The 15030-nt window shown below is 37.6% G+C and overlaps 1 protein-coding gene across 3 annotated transcripts in view; it reads left to right on the plus strand.

Annotated features, from left to right (window-relative positions):
- Positions 1-15030, plus strand: part of LOC110827217 (KICSTOR complex protein SZT2) — a 68953-nt gene that overhangs the window by 45226 nt on the left and 8697 nt on the right. For 2 of the 3 annotated variants that reach the window (XM_087355732.1, XM_087355734.1), the window contains exons 42-54: positions 377-658; positions 1952-2010; positions 2718-2878; positions 3134-3423; positions 4377-4483; positions 5297-5566; positions 10192-10447; positions 10740-10884; positions 11416-11524; positions 11784-11965; positions 12502-12712; positions 13342-13555; positions 14084-14244. In XM_087355732.1, coding sequence (XP_087211858.1) covers positions 377-658; positions 1952-2010; positions 2718-2878; positions 3134-3423; positions 4377-4483; positions 5297-5566; positions 10192-10447; positions 10740-10884; positions 11416-11524; positions 11784-11965; positions 12502-12712; positions 13342-13555; positions 14084-14244 — 2447 coding nt within the window. The remainder of the gene's footprint in view (positions 1-376; positions 659-1951; positions 2011-2717; positions 2879-3133; positions 3424-4376; positions 4484-5296; positions 5567-10191; positions 10448-10739; positions 10885-11415; positions 11525-11783; positions 11966-12501; positions 12713-13341; positions 13556-14083; positions 14245-15030) is intronic. The other variant, XM_087355733.1, reaches the window with a different exon arrangement.

Raw genomic sequence — 15030 nt, forward strand, 5'->3', positions numbered from 1 at the left:
GAAATTTCTTTTGATGAAATGTACTTTTCTTTTGTAGAGAAATGTAATAAAAGTAAAGTAAAGCTCTCCCACTATACACCATTCAGGCACTTGGGGGGAGAGAAGGTATAGCTCCTACTCATTCTTAACCTCAGCACTAGATGGGTGTGAGTGGTCAGCATCTCGCTCCAGCCGCGCTTTACCCCTGGGGAAGGACCCCAGTACCCATTGGATAGGAGGCTGGGTGGGCCTCGGATCCGGTCTGGGCGCAGAGTAATGGTGTTTCTAAAATTTGCATCAGTTTGGATGAAAGCTTTTTGTTAATGTTTGATCATATCCAACAGAAAGTGGAATCTAAGAGCTTTAACAACAGTATTTAAATATCTCCTGTTGCTAGGACCAGTAGCTCTGCTTGAGTTCCGAATCTGGAAACAGGGCAAAGTGAACAATGAATCACTAACACAGAAGTTACAAGCCTCAATTCGACATGCCACGTGGGATCTGCTCATGGAATTTCGCCTACTGACTGCTCCATTAGGGGTATCATGTACTTCTGGAGGACTTACATCACCGTCTGTTGCCCTCTCCCCGTCTGTGTCTGTTTACGCATCTCCGCCATCCACATCTGCAACCACATGTCAGCCTGTGGCCAGCCCAGAGCTGTCTACGCCTAGCAAAGGTTAGAATTTAGTTGTCTGCTTGTTGTCAATTATCTTTAATTTGAAATGTAGCTTGACATATTTTGACGACCATTTCTATGTTTTAGGTATGATATTGGAGATGGAATGATGAGCTTCTCGCTGTATAGGGGCTAGCAGGAAGTGTAAATTAATATCTCAATTGATTTTTGTACAAGGTTTACTCTATAACTTGTTCAGTTTTGAGATTAGATTGTAGTAGCTGATGGGATGTTAAAATATTCCTAGATTATTGTTGTCCTGCACTTAAGGATTGTAGGGGTTCCTCATAGAGTAGGACCAGTGAACTCCAGCGGCTTTTGAAGAGGTTGATTTCTTGTATTATTGTGGAATGAAGTCTGTGTTGCTACAGAATAACTGATGCTGGTTTTGTAAAGAGGACAACTGGGCAAGTACTCAGAAGCAAAGGAACAACAGATTATTTTGAATACATTTTATCATGTTAAAAGTAAAAATTCTGAGTGTAAGTTGGGTTAAAATAACAAAAAACAGTAGAGAAGTGGCAGAACTTCGCAGGTGTAAAGGATGTGGGCTATCATTTATTAGTAGATGCTTGTACTGAAAACAAAATTCGTATTTCTGTTTAAAAATAACAGTGGTGATTCCCACAGTAAAATGGATGGCAACTGCAGTGAAAAGTAGTCTGTTGAGCAATTTCTCAATAACCTCCCACTTGAATTGGTTTACGGTGTGAATAATTCATCTTAACGAAGGGAAACTTGGCTTCCTAAGTTGTTTCTTCAGACTACAGGCCTTGTCATGTATCTCTGTATTACCACAGCTATGCATACTCCTCGTTTTGTTCCCATCTTGGTCTCAGTCCCCATCTTTTGTGTAGATCCTTCTTTGTGATTCCCTTATCATTCATTCTTAAAACATTCTTGTACAGTCATGTTCTGTTATTTGTTAATTTGCTTTTGAAGTTGTTTATCTATAAATTTTCCCTAATTTTCTTTTTTTCGAATTCTGTTGCTTTTGGCGTTTCCTTCTATACTTCTTCAAAAGCTCATTTCACCTTCTCTGAATCTACTAGTACCTTCTTCCATGTCCAAGTTTCTGCTTTGTATTTTACAATGTTTATGTATGAAAATGAATAAACACTACTATAGATTTACTAAATTTTTTCAGGAAGTTGAGTTGTTTTCTTACAGCGACTTTTTAAGCTCTGATATTTATCTTGTTTCCAACACATCACGGAGACAATTAGCGTCTTTACTGAGTGTGACCACAGTGAAGTTCAATTACGCTTGAGATCTTATTGGCTTTGATTGCAGCTAAGAAGACGGTGGGACCAGGTGACTCGAACAGCATTCTTGAAAGGAATGATGGTCAGGTTGGTTGAATATTTTGTAATTTTAATTACTGTTATGTATGCTTTAAACCAGAAGTGTAGCAAAACATGTCTTCATTTTGTCATGTTTGTAATGTCCCTGGCAGTGGTCTGTGATGGCCATTCCTGGCCTTTGCTAGCCCTAGGCAGTCATAAAGCCGTGTTACATCCTAATGAGAATTGGCAGAGGGGATTAAACATATTACAACAGTGTCTAAAGCCCGAACATATTCTCAGTGATTCAGATATGTTTCTAACCGTAAATCTTGCTTTCCTTTACCTGTCATACAAATTACGATCATACATTTTAAGTAATGACAACCTCACATTGATTGAAGTCATTTGCATGTCATTGAATTATTTTGTTTCAAGTTTCATTGTTCTGTGTTGGTAATCCTAAGTACAAAATTTGGTTCAGTTCTTGGGATATTATTTAATGAGACTATTATGTGCATAACTCATTTAGCATATAATGAGCTTATGTTGTCAGCTTGAAACAATGGATGAGAAAGCAGTAGTGTTGTCCTGACAATAGCCTTGGAATGACAGAAAAATTATAAAATGCACTGTCTGCCCCAGGGAAGACTCAAAAATTGGGCACATCTTTAACACAACTAAGGCTTGTAAATTCTGAACCTGCTTGCTCAGTCTGATCGCAACGGAACTGAATGTTGTGGAAGATATAAATGTTGGACACTGCTCTTGTGCAGACTGGCTCCTGTACAAAAGGGAGCAAGCTGGATCCACTGGAGAGCGGGGCGGCTGGTGTCTTGCACGAGATGTACCGTGCCACTATGATGCCATGGTTTGAATTCGGTATTGAGCTGGGGGTTCCAGCTGTCCGCAAACATTCCGTTACTCTTACAGTGCGGTGAGTGTGTTAAGTGATGATGTGTAAGATTGGGCATGAAATGTTAATGGATTTTTTGTAATTTAGATGTATTGATTAGACTGCTTTTTATGATTAAGTGTTGTATCTCCAAAATTATTATTATTACTTTGGTTCTTTTTAAATTGATATTTCACTTTGCTTCAGGCAGTAGGTAAAGGTCATTACATAAACCTAGAACAAATTAAAAACAACAGATTTTTGCTACAAAATTAATGGTTACGGTATTAATTTCAGGCATTCTCTGGCTGTGATGGTACGAGAAATGCAGAACCTGGTGAATTTGAATGCTAGTGATACAACCCCATTAGTATTCTGGGGGCATCCATTTTCAGAGGAAGGAGGAGATATGGCATATATTCCAGGTCCTTTCATGGGGCCACATTTTAATGCTGGCACCTGCCACACAATTGGGATGAGGAGAGAAAGTTCAACATGTCTGCTCCTAGGAAGAAATTTGATACAGTGGAAGGCATGTGTGGCAGAAGATGCTGTGTTTGATCCAGATGTTCTTGATCCAAGAAATGGTATCTCTTCATACTCATTTTATGATAGTTGTTGAATGAGGATCATTGTATTTCTATCTGTATAATCCTTAGAAATACATTTGCTGATTTATTTCTTTGAGCATGATCAGGCCTTCTCAACAAATAATCTACTCTTACAGTTTCAGTGTGCCATTTAACCACTAAAGTGGCATATTTCCAGGCCATTATCTCTCCTGCACTGGGTTTTAGAAGTCCAATGAAATTTAAATTTGTTATGGTAGCTGTTTAATTTTAGACTTTGTACATTCCTCTTTAAAATTTATTGTTTTAGCCATTTTTTATTTTAAAATTATGAAATGAAAAAATGTAAAACAATTATCAGATTTTAGTTCATGTAAAGTCATCACAGACATTTCTGACTCGTGTGCTCGTACTGCGTATTATGTACTTCCGATCAGGGCCTGGCATTTTAAACAAAACACAGTGGCAAGTTTCAAAGCATCAGACTTATTAGGAAACATAGTGAGCACAGGAACTTGTAGAAGGTTATGTGTAGTGCAGTAATAGTGCCATACACCAGCAGGAAACTTCGATGTACTTGAATATATTGACTCTACACATGACACAGATTGAATGACTTTCAGTGCAGTTAAAGTGTATTTATAGAGAATGAGTTGTAACAGAAAATTTGCCATGAAAGAGTATAAAGGCACGTGTAAGATGGAATAGGATTGAAGTTCTTACTTACAAATAGTCTTAGTTATAACAGAATATGATCTGTAGGATTTGAGGTTTTCATGGCGGCGAGTCCGAAGATTTCTGTCTTCTGGGTTGTTACTTCTACCAGACTACATGGCACAACAACCCAAAAGAGAGGTCTTTAGAATATGATCTGTTGTGTGTGAATGAAAATCCTTGTATCCGCCTTGTAAGGGTGGTACTTGTTCATTTTTTGTAATCTGTACATTTTTAATAAACGTGCATGTTCACAGCACAAGAAGCATTCCAGAAGTTTTCACCTTTGTTGCTACCATCAGAACAGCCACCTTGCTTTGTGCCTCGTCAACGTCTCCTACTAGCAACTCTCACCAGTCAGAAAGTACGTCTAGTTTAAGCGTCACGTAATTTATTCAGATATGACTCCGTTGTCGTTAAAATGCTTTCCTGTGTGTTTAAAGAGGACAACTGTGTGGTGGAGATTTGCCCCCATGCGTCATAGGCGCAAGGGCAGTACAGCTTCACCTAAAAATCTTGCTTTTGGGCTCTAAACTCCAGCACCATTTGACTTAAAGAAGATGGCCACAGGAATAGTGTGAGACTGGCAATAGTTGGTTTGACAGAAATGAATGGACTAATTGTTACATCATAAATAATCAGACTTGTGAAATTCATTTAATTTTGCCTGTGGTTCTACACCTGAAATTGTAAGAAATAAATTTAATCTTGTGTGTGTGTGTACACACAACAGAGGGAAGTAACTGATGTAAGCAGTTCCTTGATTACAGAATTGTATGATTAGAATACTGTGAATCAGATAGACAAGCAAGTTTATTCCATTCAGAATGCAGATTATATATCTTTAAAAAAAATAGTTGTCACAATTGATTATCAGTCAAATCCTTTTTTCATTTAATTTGTTAATTTTCATGGTTTTTCATCATAAATATTTTAAATTTAGAATCTTTTTTGTTGTTTATGCAACATGCTCTGAGTAGCTTGGCCAATAAGGGATCAAATGATGGGATAGTTAATGAACAAGGAATTGGTCATGGTCTCTGGGCTGAGATTTTAATCAGAAACCTCCTAAAGTGTAATTGCAGCTATACTCCAATAGTAATAGTGAAGCCATAATGACAGTATTCTTTGTAATCCCTTCTAATTTGTTCATGTGTGTGCTGGGTTTGTATTTCAGGTTGTTATATATACATACAACTGGTCAAAAGAACGAGTGGAGAACCTTCATCAGCAAGCAACACAGCTAGGATACTGGCTCAGTGCACGGTCGAGCCTCGTCACAAGTATTGTCACCCAGAAGACGGGGCTGTTCCACAACCAGGAGCTGATTCGCAAACAACGTACAAGTAGTACCAGAGTCAACACCACCACCACCACCACCACCACCTCAGTTGTTGATAACGGTGCTCTTACACAGACTGCAGTGGCAAAATCTGTGGGACGCAAGGTACTATAGCAGTTATCATTGTATGTTAAGAAGAGACTTATAGGCATTGCACTTGGTATGTTTTGGGTTTCTTAACTTGAAACTTAGGGCTCACATGATAATGTGTTATACCACTGTTAAAGCACCTGGGGCCTCAGCATTTATTTTATCAAAATAACGCATCATTTTTAGTATCGGGTGTAGTGACGTGAACAAGCAAAAGTGGTGTTCTAAACTGTGTGAAAGAAACATGATGAAAACTGAAATATTGGTAGAAGAAACTTGTATCATGCCCAAGGAAGTGGAGGCATATTTTATAAAACTTATTTATGTTTTCTGTTAATCACGCTACACAGGAAAACTGAAGTACAGGAATACTTTAATATATTTATTTGCAAAACTCAAGTGTCCAGAAATGTAGGGTTATTTTTTTATGTCTCGCTGTCGGTGTTGTTATTTATCAACACCCACAAACATTTGCTTCGCTCCCACTTGATGTAGTTGAAGTACTGTGCTTGCATTCTCTGGTGCCAGACAGTTTTTACATTGTACGATATTTACGCAAATACTGTGCTCCTTCATATTAAGACATGCACCCCAGTTTTATTATGTTTTGTTAAAGAAAGTGAAAATTAAATGTAAAAATTCCTTTTTTTATATTTGAATCAAACTAATGCTAAAATATAAACATTTAAGTTACATTAATGTGATGTTCCAACTTTAGAAAACTGCGTAAGTATGCAGTGTGGCTGATAAAACTGCAAAGGCGTGAAATATTAAAAACTCTACTTAACTGTTGCTTTGATGTCGTCACCAGTGTCCCAAGCTAAATCATCCGTACATTTGTCTGAAATGTTGGAAAGTGCACAGTATTTAAAATATATAACGACATGACAATTGGTATCCAAGATCCAGCTTGCATGAACATTGCTATTACATTTTGTATATTCACGCACTTGTCACTTTTTGTCTCAGTATCAAAACTTTGTATATGGCGTGTACCAGTTTCTTGGTGCAGAAGTATTGGTAAAAATATGCGCATGGTATTTTGATAAGTATGGTCGGACCATGTAAACATGTAACTTCTTATTATACTTGCAATTGCTATGTGCTGTAATGATAATTTTAACCATATTAAGATAAATTTAATTATTATTCCTAAATGTGAACTGAAGTTACATTCTCTCTCTCATAGATGACTTACTTTAGAATGCTTAAAATTTCGGTTTCAGGACACGTCGGTCATTTTTACTTTTTCGTATATAAAAATAATTGCAAATGTGAGAAATATCAGTATCAGTGTTTTAATTTTAAGTTTTGATCTTGCGACTGGGCTTAATAGAAAGATCTGTGGAACTACCATTTGTATGTACGCTGCTCCAACACCTGATATTCATATAATTTCCACACAGGTCCCCTGTGCAGTAAACGTTCATGTTGGGTGCTTATTGAAAGGTGAAATGGAAAATGCTTAAGGTCACCGATACCCTTCGCTGAATATTAGTTATTTGTTAAGAATATTGTCTGAGGAAACTGCATGTGTATAAGTTTGTGCAGTTTTTGTTTTGCTTTATTTATTGCTCTGTTTCATTATGAAAGAACAAATATTTCAGTTCTTTGCTTTGGAATCGTAGTTTCACGCGTTTAAAAAGGAATAGTTTTTTTTTAAATGTCCATTTATCTCTATAAATTCCTCTGGGCACAGTTCTTGTCTCATGTTGCTTTCCTTGTCATCCAAAAATAATTTAAGAAAATGTAGTAAACGCATTTCTTCCCATAAAAATTGCATAGCAGATACTTTTTTAACAACATCAGTATGAGAAGTGTTTGAAGGAAAATACTTCAGAGGCCTCTAGATTCTGAAACTGTCGGCTTTCATATTGGTGTATATGTGTAAGGGAACTATTGACTGGTTTAAAAAAATGTTATGCCGCGCTTTCTCAATGGAATACCAAAAATGCAACTTACAGCTTGATGTCACTACCACTTGTGGGAGATTTGAGGTTTTTGTGATGGTTAAAATGTGGGTTGTTGTATTTTAGGTTGTGACACTGTGTTTTGTAGTTTTATAGTTGTCTGCCCTGAAGTTGGAGGCAGTATGTTACGTTAAAACATCAGTAACTGATAACAGGACTACACAGCATAACCCTGAATGCCACAATCTACACTGTCTTTGAAGTTGCAATTACAAATAAGTAATTAGTATTTGCTGCTGCAAGAATTGTTAAATCCTCTTATAGAATTTTCTTGTAAATCCTAATTCAAACATATGTAAGCATCGTACCTGTTATTTCTGTAATCCTCCCCTTGTAAGGAGACTCATGTTGGAGTCGTGTATGCTAGTCTGATTTCATAAAAATCATATACCAAAGTCAGATGCAGTCTAGACAGTTTTCCTTCACTGCACTGTATGTGGAATTTAATCAAGAAATATGTAATTTTGTTATAAGAAATCTTTTCTCAAGTATGTCTCAATACTTTTTCATATGTGTATTACCAATTTGTTCTCTAATTTAATTGTACTGATAAAGTTTAAAAGTAATAGTAATATAACACAGCTTGGGTGAAATCTGAAATATGTTATTTCCAGAGTCTTATGGCTAAATCATTTTAGGCATTTGTTTTATCATCATCACGGGTTCTACAGCCTATTACAGGCCTTGACCGCCCCAACATTGCACTTCCATTGGTCCTTATGTATGGCTCTCCTTTTCCATCCCTGGACTCCGAGAGCTTGAAGATCTTGTTAGGCATTTGTTTCTCTCTTTTTAAGTCGTTCCAGGAAAACTGATAAATTGTGTTTTCTGAGTTCATATTCCAAGACAGTTTTCATTTGCTTACGATCCTTGAAATTTTCTGACATTTGTTATATTCTGTTCTTATGTGAAGTTCTTCGATGTAGATTTGTGTCTTCATCATGTTCCACATGCGAGGTGGCTCCCAGAAGTGAAGAGAATGCTTTTGTAATGATGTCACTGACATTTTCCAGCTAGTACTTTGCCTCATGTGTATCATTCTGTGCTTTGTCAGTCACATAATGAAGATGTATACATGTTTTACAGTTTTTTAAATGACCAAAGAGTTTGGTAAAACATGTCGTAAGCAGCTTGTGGATACAGACACCATATATAAAGAAGGCCAGACAGGCTGAGTCAAATTTCAAGAGAATATTTCTATTATTCTGTTCAATTACAGTAGAGTTGTGCATCACAAATTTGTCCTCACACATCAGACTGTCAATTAACAGTATTACACGTTCTATGGAAAAATCTCTTCATTTCCACATATTTTCTGCGTCACATATTCCAATCTTTGTCTCCCCCTACAATTTTTCCCTTCAACTTCTCACATATAAAATTAAAGCATGTTTGTTTATGAAACTTGTATTTTTAAAAAATGCATTCATTATTTGCTTTGTTTTTTCTGAAGTCTGATTTTCCAAAGTGCAGTTTGCATTTGCTGACAGTTTCTGTTACATCACAGTATTCAGTATGTGAATGGTCGTTGATACTACTAAGGTATACTGTGTTATTTTCCTGGGAAAAGTTGCTGGTAAGTTTAAAGTCACATATATAGAATTGTTTCCATCAGTGATTGCCCTTTCTTTCTACCTAGTTGGTACGCAACCATTTTCATAGTGCAGAAAGTGACCACCCAATACTGCTTTGTTGCCTTACATTCATATTTTGATGTCTCGTGATATAATTGGTTTGGTGGGTTAGTTAGTGTAAGTAACGTTGTATACCTGAATGTGTAGAGGTAATGAAAGTTTTACCAAATATGTTTAAGGTGGTGTCGGTTTAAATCCAAATGTGCAAAGGGCATTAATCACTGGAACTACAAAATCATAAAATGGACCTTTTAAACAATTTCATTACTTCAGTAGAATTATAATAATAATAATAATAATCAATTGCATAACAGCCCTCTGAGAGCCAAAGCCGACTAGCTGGCTGCTGGCCTCACGTTCACATGCCTAAGCAGAGGTGAACGATCATCCAACCAGATATAGGGTGACGTGTGGTCAGCACGACGAACCCCCAGCCATTGCTAGTTTTCATGACCGGATTACGCTACCCATTGTAGATCCCCAATTTCCTCATGATGTTGGATTGGCACCGGTCCCATACACCGGTCAAAAATCTCATGAGAAATTTCTTTCCCCGAGACTCAAACCAGCGTGCATTCCATATCACCGGTCCGAAGCATGATGCATCAGGCCGCGCAGCTACGGCGCAGGATTCTGTAGAATTAGTGAAGTGAATAATGTACACTTTCACTAGTATAGTATAAATGTGCTTTTATCAACTGAGTTTTAATGGTAACCATTCACAGAGGAAATTCCAGATGATTTTGACTGGTATTGTGTGTGTCTGTACTGACTAAAATCCTTTGATATTATTCCTCCTTTAGGTTTACCACACAATGAGGACTCTCTTTGCCTTCTGCAATTTGTGTAGCTGTTATTAAATTCTTTACGAGAGACTTGTAAACCCAAACTTGATTTCTGCAGTCCCTCTTACTATAAGTCAAAATCGGTACCAACACATAGTAATTTGTAAGACTGCAGATAGTAACACACTCTTATTAGCAGATATTTATTATATCAGAATATTACAAATTTCTGTGCATGGGATTCTGTTCAGGTTTCAAATCCATACTTGACCAATCTTGGCGATGTAGAACAGCTTGTTAAGTTCCCCATTGGTGTTGGTGCTGCTCATAAAGATTCAACAAGTCGGAGAGTTGGTTTCTCAACGACCTTGGGTTCTGCAATGGCATGGTGCGATGCTTTCCGTGATAGCAAGCCCAGGCGACCCGTTTCTAAGACTCCGACCAATACTGATCCTGTTGTTTGTCATGTCCAGCAGATGTTGGAAACACGACAGTTTGATAAGAAAGGTATTCGTCATCAGTGTTCACTACTTGTGGCAAAGTTTAAATCTTTGTTGTTATTTGATTTTTAGTTTGATCGGAAGTATGCAGTAAATTAGCGTATGATTATTTGCATTTCTTTTCCAGCTGCAATGTTCCCATTTGTATTAATTTTATATAATAATTGCTTGTTAATACTGAAAATGTATATACTAGTATTGATACCATTAAATGGTGTGTGGATTTTAAATTCTGTTTAGTGTCAAGGACAGTCTTAAAATGTATTTTGGGTGTAATGCTGTTCTGTCCTTTTAATTAGCAGAGGAGCAGAAGAAGTTGTATGTGATGTGGCAGACACGAGGCGCTACTCCCAACATCCCACTGGCCGAAGATATAATCCACCTGTTCAAACAGAATTCTCGGGTTATTCATTATTGTCTAACACCGCTCCTCTTTCTACCTAGGTAACTTAGCTCAGACTATATTAGTAATAGTTTATTAGCTTGGTGTTTTTATACTTATTGTAAACAGCCATTCGGGTCTTGATGATTGACATAATTTAAAATCTTGACCTATTTATTTGTATTGCAATGACGAGCAAAAACTAGTCTGACTTCCCTGAATATAAATGAGTTCTTCAAATATAAAATATTGAGAGTTGTACTTGTACTAAGTTTTAGACCAATTTTGGAATCATGTAGTGGAATCTCCTACTGTTCAGTGAAATTACCTCTCTGTGTTACTGAAATTGACTCTTGTCAGAGAAGAGGAGTCGGTAAGGGTTGATTTCACCATTATGAACAGATTGACGGATCCAGTTTCGTAACTGTGTCGTAGCTGGATCAGAAGGCTTCAGTTACTGCACCGCTGTTGTGTTCAGCAGTTTCAGACATTCTTCTTATCGAGCTCTTACTGTTGTTGCAATTTATTGTTTTTGTGTTTTGATGTTATTAACGTTCCATTAAGAATGCAATTTATGATGGAAAATTGTTCAGGTGGCGAGTACAATCTGCGGCAACACGAGATCATGCACTCAGCAGTATGACTTCAGCACCAGCACAGGCAGCTGCTCCCAGTCCAGCTTCAAAGGCTCAGCACTCCCATGTAAGATTAACGTGTCAAACGTTGCACATTTCTAGAAGCTCTGTTACCCTGTATAATTCCAGGAGCCCATGTTAAGTGCTTGGTGTAATGACCAGTTTGTGGACTGGATGGCCATGGTTTGATTTCTAAAGGACAAAACATTTTGATCACGCAGCCTCTCAGTGGGTACCTGGGGATCTTAAGGCAGCCAGAATGTGATAATTTTTTTTTTCCCCTTAAGAAAGTAGGCCAAAAAGCTTGTCATAATTCTGGATTTCAGCACTCTCACCATTCCGTGCCACGATCAGTGCATGCTGGCACACCATCACCTACACTGCACAGACAGTCTGATGACAAATGGCACAGTGACCTTTGTGCCAACTTTGTGCAAGAATACAAGCAGTATCTTCAGACGCTGGGTTTCATCCCGATCCAGACTGAGCCAGCATCACCAAGAAAAGGGTTGGTCCAGACTGGTTGTTCTTTTATCAGTATGTGATCATTGTGCCATAAGTAAATCTTGTCTTTCATATAATTTTACAGATTAGCGGGCATTTAATTTGTTGACTAAATTGAATTGGGTGGGTAAAATATAAGTCAACAGATGTGTATGCTTAGTATGTCAGTTCTCATTGGTAGGGATACATTGAACACAAAGTTTTCAGATTGAAAACAGTTAAACTTTGCTGTATATTTTGCTTCAGATCTGAAACTTTAAGTGTTTTGTAATGAAGTGGGACAAATACAGTATGCCCTTAACCTCGTCACTAATCACTGCAGTGTTCAGAATTAGGAGGTCATATTTATATACTCGTGTGACGCTATTTTGTAGCACATAATGCGGTGTGTCTTAACACAAGCAACAGTGTGTTGCACCATAACGTCTGAGAAACGCAGTATTATGCTGCAGATACTTGCACTGAAATGTGTTATAAGAATAAGTTGTGTAAGGAAGCTCCTGACCAATGGAAGGTTAACACGTGGTTTACGTGATGCAGGTTGAAGGGAGGTGCTAACAACTTGAAGGCTTCTGGGAGGGATGGAGAAGACAGAAGAAAGGAGAACAATGTGTGCTACCTTCAGAAGTCTCTGCTTGGAGGCATTCTTCTCCTTGAGATCTTACTTTGTGAACCTTTCTTCCATGCAAAACTCCATGCATTAGAATGCTCAAGGCTCCAGTCAAAATCATCCAGTGGCCTTATCTCCCAGGTATGAGAAATGGCATTGCCATCTTGTAAATTCTCTTTATAATCATATTGGTCCATGAACTGTTGCTGTGAAGATTGCTGTCTTCTGGATTGTTGCGCCATGTAGTCTGGTAGATGTTCACCAATGTTTCAGAGGTCACGCTGCCTCCGACATTAGGGTGATGATGGGCCAGCATGACGTCTGAAACGCTGGTGGATATCTACCAGATTACACGGCGCAACAACCCAGAAGACAGCAATTTTCAGACTCAACGCCGTGAAACCTCAAATCGTACATGTTGCTGTGAAATCTGTTATTCATGTTTTGAAGCATCATATAACCTAAAATTTGCATCTTACAAAAATTTATTAGTTGTCTTTTCTTATTTTTAGCATCTGAAAACCCAAGTGTTGTCTTGTATTTGCATAATAATAAATCCCTGCACTTGTAAATGTTTTTGTGTTACTGGCAGTATTCTGCCCACAGCATTTGGAACCAAATAGTGCAGTTGTGAAAGCTGCTTCAATGTGTACTGTATGTATTTAAATAAGACGTGCAGATGCCGAACTTATAACTGAAACTCCATTTTGAACTTTGAAACAACGGAATGAACTCATACTATATAGATTGTGACTTTCCTGTGTTTGCAGTTTACATTGAGTTTCCTGGATGAATGTGACAAGATTAAAATCCTCATGCATCTGCACTCCTTCACGTATGATTATCACCTCCGCAGTATCTACAGTTACGTGTCCAGACACCAGGCTGTGCTGAAGCAAGGCTATCACATCACTCATTTCCTTGATGACTTTATGAAATATTACTCAAAGGCACCAAACTTTGCCAGAAACCTTGTTCATGCAGGTAATATTTTTAATAGTTATGTTCAAGCCGTGTTTTAAAGTTTCGGTGTTGGTCTTCGGCATTGTGATGCCATCTGGGCATGCAGGGAGATACCAGCATTTCGGTGGAACATATTACCTCGCTGTCGAAGAAGACAAATTGAATGAGTCTTATCAGCAGAACTGCGTACAGTATAGCTGTCTTAACTCTGAGTCAAACAGCCAACTAGAAATTTTCTTATTTGCTCACATTCTCCAGTTTCTGTTGTTAATCTCAAAGCTGATGCAGGGGCTGAGATGCCACACACGTGAAGATTCTACACCATTTTAAGATATGTACTGCCATCTTTGCCGTGCAATTCTCTCCCAGTGTTTATGTATTATTCAGTGATAGAACACGCTCTGGCGTGTGAAGTCCACTGTCAGTCCCTGGTGTTCTTTTGTTCAGACTCTTAGGTCCTTGATTGATTCGTTGTAAGAAGTAATAATACATGCTGGCGAGAATTTTACAAACTGTGTAACTGGATGTGTGCTGATGATTTGTTTATAGATGTTTTGACGGTGCATAATGTGACGACGCCTGCCCGCCAGCTGTTCAGCTATCTGCTTAGCAATGAAAAGGCCTATAACATGGAGGTCTTTTGCATGGTTCCTGTCCGTGTTGCAACATTGCATGATTCCGACTGTGGAGAACATGATTCTGATTCTAATGCAAGTGTTAAATGCTTTCATGTATTTTGTATTTATTTTCAACCTCAAATCTGACATCATGTATATTAATTCTGAGTTTGGAAGAACTGGAGGGTAAGTTTTTGTTGCTTATTTTGAAGTATTATCAGGACATTTACCTACATAGAGGAAACCACAAGGGCGATCAGTTGAGGTGGACATTTTGCCAACTAGTATTTGAACCAGTTGCATGTCATACGTGAATCAGGAGTCCTACCCCATTTTCCAACATCATGACACCTGGTAAACTTTTATAATAAAACATGATGTGCGAAAGAAATACCATTTAGTAAATGATCACTTCACAAATAGTTTAATTTATAAATCTAAGACTGCGTAGTTGTTAACATGCTTGCCTTGCTTTTGTAGATGCAGTTTTAATACTGGACATAAAACTAACTAACCTAACAGGATTTTGCAGACAGAAGTCACAGTAATATTTTAAAACAGTCCAGTTCACTGTGTATGGTGAATATTTCGAAAGTTATGAATACATATAATGCAGAACAGACGACTAGATGCCATAATATTCACGGTATTATTTTCTCCAAGCAATGCATATCATTAATTTTTTTAAGTTATGTGGATGATGGAAACTTAAAAATCAACATAGTTCACTAAGTAGTGTTGCACGTCGTGTGCCAGCAAAGAAATCTCAGGTTATCGCTGTTTCGTGTTCTGTTTAAAATTTTGCTGATACGTTTGTAACAGTTTCTCTTGAATAACTGTTTAACATTTAGCAAATTTTAATTTTTAAAAATGACTTGT

Source organism: Zootermopsis nevadensis, unplaced genomic scaffold (assembly GCF_977971745.1).
Source record: "Zootermopsis nevadensis isolate Lab colony 2312 unplaced genomic scaffold, Znev_1.0 Znev_ptg000025l, whole genome shotgun sequence".
Classification (NCBI taxonomy): domain Eukaryota; kingdom Metazoa; phylum Arthropoda; class Insecta; order Blattodea; family Termopsidae; genus Zootermopsis; species Zootermopsis nevadensis.